The sequence below is a fragment of the Cucurbita moschata genome, unplaced genomic scaffold, assembly GCF_002738365.1.
Source record: "Cucurbita moschata cultivar Rifu unplaced genomic scaffold, Cmos_1.0 Cmo_Scf00002, whole genome shotgun sequence".
NCBI classification, from domain to species: domain Eukaryota; kingdom Viridiplantae; phylum Streptophyta; class Magnoliopsida; order Cucurbitales; family Cucurbitaceae; genus Cucurbita; species Cucurbita moschata.
Window position 1 is genome coordinate 3,899,343 of NW_019268518.1, and position 8,726 is coordinate 3,908,068.

Here is an 8,726-nt window from a genome sequence, read left to right on the forward strand (position 1 = left end):
GAAAAAAAAAAAAAAAAAAACCCTAACGAAATAAGAAATTCGAAAAACCACAATCCGAACACCGATTGAATGTGCCGAAACAAAAATCAGAAACCCTAAGCCAAATATGCACCCTCCGAAAAAACTTCCACCGATGTCCGAACCGCAAGAAAAATACAAAAGAGATAAATAAAATACCCTGGGAAATATCCGATGAAGACGAAGAACTAACCAACCCTACCCCTAGACAGATTGACGAACCTCAGAAGGCGGAACTGTTTCAATAACTGCCTCGAGTGGTTGCTGAATATCCCCAAAACAAAAAGAAATGCGTCTGAAGATGGCAACAAGAGGGAGAGAGTTTCAGACAGTGAAGAAAGAGCGGCAGCGGAGAGAGAGAGAGAGAGAGATTGGGAATGAGAGGGAATGAGGCTTGGGTTGTTCGGAACAGCGAATAGGACTTTTGACAGTTTGCTCGGCTGGGTCAGGTTCAGCCACCGTGCGGTGGCAGAGAGAACAAAGAACGGCAGAGAGAAAACGGAACGGCGGAGAGAGAAGAGGAGGCAAACGTGTAAAACTCTGGCGAGGGAGAGACGGCGAATGTGAAAAAAAAAAATTAAAATTAAAATAAAAAAAATAAAAAGTATTCGGTTTTCTTTGACACTCTCAAAATCAAACAAACAAACAAATCAGTCCCTCTGTTCCTCTTTCAGCGCCATTGCTAAATCTAAATTCTTATTTATTTATTTATTTTTCTTAATATTATAATAAATATGGGAGTAATTTTTTTAATTAATAAGAAATTTCCCCAATTTTGTTGGTAATGGGCGGCGATTCGCTGCGACTCGGTGTACTCTACATTGTAGGTACTCCACGTGTTTCATGTACCCTATGACTAAATTACCCTCTTCTTTTTATCGATTTTAATTTACAGATATTTTCTAAAAACATTAAATAAAATAGTCCGTTTGTTTAATTTAATACAAAATTTTAATATTAAATCATATATTTATATAAAAATATTTAAATCTCATTATTAAACATATTTCTAAGGTTTATATTTATTAAGATAATTATATACATATAACTTGGATTTTGATATTTTTAATGTTTAAATATTATTTAATATTTAATTTTATAAAATTTTAAATTTTGAAATTAGTTAATTATAATAATTTTGTTTGTTTGCTTATGGTGTTGAATTTATATAACAAATTTTTATATATATTCCAACTAATAAAAACAAATGACAATAACTTTTAAAATCATTAATAAAACTTTTAACCCAATTTCCTAAAATTACCTTTATTAGAAAATGGGGCCTTATTCAAGTTTCTTTCAACAAAAAAAAAATTAAAATTAAAAATTAAAAATTAAAAATTTCCTTAATTTTTTTTTTAACTTTAAAATACCTTTAAAATTTTAAAATTTTCATTAATATCCTTAAACAATTTTTAAGACTTTTACAACACTTTAAATTATATTTAAAAACTTCAAATATACCTTTAAACTTTCATTATTAATGTTTCAAAAATAGTGATAAACATTCCGCAATAATATTAAAAATGAAGATAGTTTATGAGATGTCGATTGACGATTTTTATGATGTCCCACATTGGTTGAGGAAGAGAATAAACCACCTTTTATAAGGGTGTGGAGACCTTCACCTAACAGACGTGTTTTAAAGCCTTGAGGGGAAGCTCGAAAGGGAAAACCTAAAGATGTCAATATCTGCTGGCTATGGATTTGGGCCGTTACAAGTATGCTTTTCCATATTTATTAATTTAAGCACTATTTTAAAAAACACTTTTAATTACGCGGTTAGTAGAAATAAATAGAAAATATTAGTTTATAATTATGCTTATTTATGATCTTAATTTTAATTAAATATATCAAAATAAATAATTAAATATTATATGAATTAACCTTTAACTTTTATTCAAATTTAAATATATAACAAACGATTCGAATTAGGAACAAAAACAATTATTTAATAAATATTTAAAAAACGTATCACTCGAATAATTAAATTAGAATTAAAAAATGTTTAAACTTAAACCAGCTTATTATAAAAATAATATATATATATATATATATATATATATACAAACAGCTACCGAAAAAAACCAAACATGTCGTATAAAATTGGGACAAGTAAAAGGGTACAGAAATCATGCATGAATCCAAACACAACTTTTATTTATCTTTTTAATTTTTTTATCCGTAATATGGAAAATTCAAATAAGACGACTTAAATGGTTGACATTTTAATATTTTCATGGACATGGAAATTTCTTATGAAATTCAACTGGAGATCGAGAGGCTTCCAACAATTGACTATTTTTTCACCAAATTAAAATAATATTAATTGTTGGAAAATAAAATAAAAATAAAATTGAGAAAAAAAAAAGAAGCTAATTGACCAAAAGGAAATTAATGATTGGAATAATTCTTTTTCTTTCTAAAATTACTTGGTCTCCAAGTTCTCAAAATAATAATTATTTTTAAAAAAATATTTATCTGGATTTTAATATTTAACTTGAATTAATCTGAAATTAATAATTTGAATTAATCTGAATTTTAATATTATTGTTATTATTTATTTATTATTATTTTTTTTTTACAATAAAGCAGTTTATAAAATTTCAGGAAAAAGAATAAAAGAGGTGTTAAATATTTGCAATACTTGCCCCTGGAATTCCAATAATTGAAAATGGGGCTCCCAAATTCTTGGTATTCCTATTTCAGCCCCTAATGCAAAAGAACGGGTCTTCTACTATTTATGTAGTTATTATTTAATCAATAAATCTCGTAAAAGAAAAAATTGTTAGTTGAAATAATTATAATGATGGAGAAAACGACGCCGTATTCGCATTTAATGAAATAAATTAATATACTTGTTTTTCTTTTTTCTTTTTATTTTGAATTTTTTTTTCATTTAAATTTTAAGTTGTGTGATAGCTTAATTTCATGATTAAGGTTAACTTCAATTTCTTTAATTAATCTCATTTTATTATTTTGTTTACATTTTTTTGAATTTAAAATATACTTTTGAGGTTTAAATAACTGATTATTTATTAAATTTAACGTATTTTTTTTTATTTAAACATATTATTGTAAAAAAGCAAACACTTATGAGAACCATATGACATGTGTAATGACGGGTCATTTCATATATAGTATAATAGTGGTCGTTGTTGAAAATAATGAACAAACCATAAATAAGTCCATTAGAAACTAACGTTATATTTATGTCAAGTCTTCCCGTAATCTTATTTATCTAAAGTCTTTGTCACGAGGCATAAAAATTCAAGTGACGTATGAAAATAAAATAATAGCGTAAGTGAGTATAAAAATATTGAGTAGCTCAATTGTAGGATTACAATTACTCGAACGTACTAATTACTTAGTAATTTGTACACCCTAGTCATCTTGTAACGACCTAGATCCACCGCTAGCAGATATTGTCCTCTTTGGGCTTTCCCTTTTGGATTTTCGCATGTCTGCTAGGAGAAGGTTTCCACTCTCTTATAAAGGGTGTTTTGTTCTCCTTCCCAACCAATGTGGGATATCACAATCCACCCCCTCTTCGGGACCCAGCGTCCTCGCTGGCACTCGTTCCTTTCTCCAATTCGATGTGGGACCCCCACCAAATCCACCTCCTTTCGGGGCCCAGCGTCTTTATTGGCACACCGTCTCGTGTCAACCCTTCTTCGGGGATCAGCGAGAAGGCTGACACATCGTTCAATGTCTGGCTCTGATGCCATTTGTAACGACCTAGATCCACTACTAGCAGATATTGTCCTCTTTGGGCTTTCCCTTTCATGCTTTAAAATGCGTCTGTTAAGGGAAGGTTTCCACTCCGTTATAAAAGGGTGTTTTGTTCTCATTTCCAACCAATGTGGGACATCACACATTTGTTCATGCTTACCTTGAAACATAATTATCATACTTTTACGCTCAATTGACCTGGTTATGCAACTAACCAAAACTTTTTGTAAAACCAACTAAAGTTATCTATGTGGGTCATTCAGGGAGAGCAATACAAGCGTTGTGCTGGTAGGCGAAGCGATGAAGTGATGCACCTTAGATGGCGAGAGTCCAATAACAGAAAGCATCACTAATTTACGTTCTAACCTCAGTAGCATGGAGCATTGGAATCTCGTGTGAATCAACAAGGACCACCTTGTAAGACTAAATACTCATGGGTGACCGATAGTGAAGTAGTAATGTAAGGGTAGAGGTAGTTGGTAACTCTATCAAGTTCTATCTTGGTAACATCATAACATAGGAGATTGGTAACCTTATAGAATCTTATCATAGTACCATAGTAAAAGATAGCGACTTAGTGTTTGTCAATTAAGATACATATGTGGACTAATCACAAAATGACTCCATCGTTGCTAGGGACGGCTGGCAACCCACAGAAGCTCGACATAGTATATCATAACGTGTTGTCGATCTACCATGAAATCCTATTTAACAACAATGGGAACATCTCCAAACAATGACCGCGAGCCCCTTACAATGGCATGGGAAGTTACAACGATGACATACAAGGAGCCAAAATTCTCTTCGACGGTCGTGAATCAATGGAAAAGTGAAATGCATTGCGTTGGATTTGTTGATTGTGTTTTTTAAGGACTAAAACGAACGAAAACGACAAGTTTCACACAAAATTAACGATGACCCAGAGTAGGTTAACAATGACCCGTAGTTGAATGGTTATAAATTAAATAATAAAAAGTAATAAGAGCACCGACAAAGAGTGGGTTTATTTAGTGTTTTAAGAGACAACAGTGGTACAGCTAATAAACACAGAATGGTGTTTGTGTCTCGTTGACTTTGGCAAAAGGTTTAGCCACTTCGAAGTGGGAGACACTCGGGTGGGAGCTAATTTATTTTACATATTTTTGTTGATTCAATAATTATATTTCTCTTATTTTAATTATTTTCAAACTAATATAAAATTTTGTATTCAATTTAATTTTATATATAATAAAAGGTAAATTTTGTTGGTAAAAAATTAAATATTATTTAATCATAAATTGACTTTATATGGTTGGATAAGCGCGTATATTACATCGACATGTAGTTTAAAGTAATAGATTTGTTGAACTTAGGTTAAGATGATAGATAAGTCGAGTTTCATGTGATGTATGTGAAAATATTTTAATATAATGACATGTCAAACCCTTAAACTATAGTTTTTAAAATAAAAATATTTGGTAAATTGTCGAACAAGTTAAGAAGCTTTAGGACATTTTATGTACTTCAATTATAAAAATTTAATCTTTAACCCTTAAGTGTTAGTGGGTTGGGTTGGGTTGGGTTGGGTCGAGTTCTGACATTTTTATAGACTCAATCCAATTGTTCGAGTAGTAAATTTTTCAACCAAAATAACTTTTGTTAAAGAATTGTGAGATCCCACGTCCATTGAAGAGGAGGCTAAGCCCTAAAGAAGGTGGACATGAGGCGGTGTGCCAATAAGGATTCTGAGTCCTGAAGGAGAGGGGTGGATTTGGGGGTCCTACATCGAATGAGTGTCAGTGAATACGTTGGGCTCCGAAGGGGGTGGATTGTGAGATCCCATATTAGTTACAGAGGAGAACGAAAACAGTGAGCTTGTGCCGTTACATGAACCCAACCCAAACTATTTATAATTTTTTTTTGGTTGAGTTGATTTGGGAGGGTTCGTTATTTTATTAAATATAAAATTAAAATGTTTGGAAATGTAATTTAATAATTTTGTTAGAATATAAATGAAGTATAGAAATTAAATATTTAGCCATGAATTAATATTAAATTATTACACATTTAGAGAGGAAACGTGCCTTTTTAAATGGCTATAATACTTTATTACGAGGAAAACGTGAGGAAATAAGGAAAAAGAGAAGTATGAGAAGAAGGTGAAATTAAAAAAAATAATAATAAAAAGAAAATAAAAAAGGTCGAATTTTATAAGCTGGTGGAGCAAGCGGATGCGTCAGCGACGGTGAGAAGAAATAGTCTGTACTTGGTATCCGACAAGCAACAAAAAGAGGTCCCTCCAAATTCCAAGCCAATTCGCGAGCCAATCGCCGTCGCCTCCCCTAATGTTTCGGCTACCAATTCCTCCACGTAGCACCGCGTTTTTTTTTCTCTCTCTATCTCTCTCTCTCTCTCCGGCGTTTACCAGTCCAATTCAGTCCATCTTTCCTCAATCTTGGAGGCTGATTCAATCTTTCAATTCCTAATTCCATCAATTTTTGTAGTTTTTCCTTCCTGAAATCGTTGATTTCTTGTTGTTGACGGCGGTGGGGGGGATAGTTTAATGGGCTAGAGTCTCGATGCATCGTCTGCCTCAGTTTTTCTTACCTGGGAAACGAAAAAAAGCTATGGATTCGAGAAAAAACGCAGGTAAACCCAAGCTTGGCCGACTTAATGCGGCGAAGAACATCGATTATGACGCTCCTTCCTCGTCTTCTTCGCTCGAAGATTCTTCTGGATCTCTTTACACTCGGTCCATGGACACGCCGGATGCCTCCAGCTTTCGGATTAATGGGATCGACGGTGAAATTGATTTCATCTGTCGGACTTTAGGGCTAAACGGTCCTGAAGACTTTGGGATTCCGATGGAGGCTTGGGAGGCCAGAAAGCTTCGTTCATCTTCCGAGCTTCTACCGAAGTCGAGATTGCATACTATTGATAGCCCGAAGAGCGAGGAAGTTAGTATGGAGAAGGAAGATAAAGAAATCGAAGATGAATTGTGCCTTAGGGTTAAGGATTCGGTTCGAATTAGCGTTGAGCAATCGATGGCTAAGACCGAATCTCTCGAGTGGAATGAAAGCCGTATGGCTACTACTGTTGAATGTAGCCCGAGAAGTGGAATCAATGGTGCTCGGCCTCCCTTACTCAAGCCGCCGCCGCCTATGGATGTCGATAATACTTGGGACATTTTGAAAACCTTTGCTCCTTTAGTTGACGAAGAAAATCGCGATGAAGTTCAAAAAGGAATCGAACCTTTTGTCGAAGGAGAAGGAGAGGGAAATATTGTCGGGCCTGTGGAGAATTCACCGCTCGTTCGGTCTTGGTGTTCTTTCACAACCTCGAATGATGATGACTGTTCGAGCTGCACTACAGAGCCTGCAAATATTTCACCCAATATGAGATGCAAACTCATCATCACGACTTGGATTAAAGGAAAACGTCTAGGGAGCGGTTCATTTGGATCTGTGTATGAAGCAATGTCACAGTACGTTATGTCTTTCTTAGCTTATTTGGTAGGAAGAAGAATTTCCCGGTGGCTGATACCCTTTTGTTGATAGGAAGAAGAACTCAGCTTAAATCCCACATTAGTCTTCGTTTACTCTGATAATTCATCTGGGTTTTCAAGAACATCTTGATCAGAAAGCCTTAGTGTTATTTTGGCTATCTGATTTTGTTTCTCTTCTGCAGGAGTGGGGCCTTCTTTGCAGTCAAGGAAGTATCACTGCTCGATGAAGATAGTCAGGGAAGACAAAGTATCTATCAACTTCAGCAGGTGAGTTACACTTGCTCTGATTTGAAATTCTGAATGTGTACACTTTATAATCTCTTATTCATAACCTGTTTTTCTTCCAGGAGATAGCTCTTCTAAGTGAGTTCGAGCACGAGAACATAGTTCAGTACTATGGCACCGACACGGTATTGGCCTTCTCCATCCTGAAGAATTTGAAGTTATTAGACATCTGAAATCATCTTTGGGTGGTTCGAAAAAAGTCGAGCTTAATTATTTTAGTTTATTAGCTTAACCATCTATAGGGACTAAAGTACCTTGGTTCTAGTCTTTGATAATCTAATACGTTTTCGGTTTCAGTTGAGTATACGCAAAGGATATGCAGAGTTCAATTCAATGTTAGTTGCCCTTGAATCACAAACGAATTCTAAGCTTTGGCTGAATTGTTATTTGCACTGTGATGCTTATGTTTTCTTTGTTTTCCTTTTCATCATAGCTTAGAATTCAATTATTTTGTTAAGAAAAATGAGAAATCAAGCACAACTTCTAAAAACTAAAAACCAAAAACCTCGGGGATTATCAGAGATGCCTTAATTTTTCATCTTATTGGAAGTATGTTGGTAGGTGCAGTGATGCGCAGAGTTTGGAGCACACATTATCTGATTACTTCCTGCTTTCTTTTAGATTTGAGCTTTAAGTTCAGGCCATATCATGGATTTTTGCATGGCTATCCAATTTGAGCTAATGTAGCAATTGATTTCATCTAGCTTCCTACTCGTCACTATTACAATTTCGTATATTCGATAGTTAATACTTTACTTGATTATTATCTGCAGGAGCCGGATGGGTCAAAACTCTATATCTTCCTTGAGCTTGTATCTCAGGGCTCCCTTATGAGCCTATATCAGAGGGTTGTCCTTACGGATTCCATTGTTTCTGCCTATACAAGGCAGATTCTGTGTGGTTTAAAGTATCTTCATGAGCAAAATGTGGTTCATAGGTACACAAATCATTCTATTATGTTATTGATTATGAATTGTGCTGGTGAATGCAGTTGTGAGTTTTCTTTTAGTTTTATTTCGTCTGTCCGGAATGAGTTACGCTTATCGGTTGTTGAGTTTGAGACTCTTATGGATCCGTCTGTATTTATTCTGTTCATATTTAATACTATTGCTGTGGATGGGAACGGGGAAAGATTTGTCTCAGTTGTCAAGTTCATGCTTTTTTTTTTTTTTTTTTTTTTTTTTTTTTTTTTTTTTTTTTTTTTTTT

General features: G+C 34.0%; 1 protein-coding gene across 1 annotated transcript in view; it reads left to right on the forward strand.

The window, feature by feature from the left end:
* The first annotated feature begins 5,956 nt into the window (after positions 1 to 5,956).
* Positions 5,957 to 8,726, forward strand: part of LOC111459383 (mitogen-activated protein kinase kinase kinase 1-like) — a 6,128-nt gene continuing 3,358 nt past the window's right edge. Inside the window, exons 1-4 of the mRNA XM_023102266.1 lie at positions 5,957 to 7,213; positions 7,417 to 7,501; positions 7,582 to 7,644; positions 8,293 to 8,456. Coding sequence (XP_022958034.1) covers positions 6,309 to 7,213; positions 7,417 to 7,501; positions 7,582 to 7,644; positions 8,293 to 8,456 — 1,217 coding nt within the window. The 5' untranslated portion in view covers positions 5,957 to 6,308. The remainder of the gene's footprint in view (positions 7,214 to 7,416; positions 7,502 to 7,581; positions 7,645 to 8,292; positions 8,457 to 8,726) is intronic.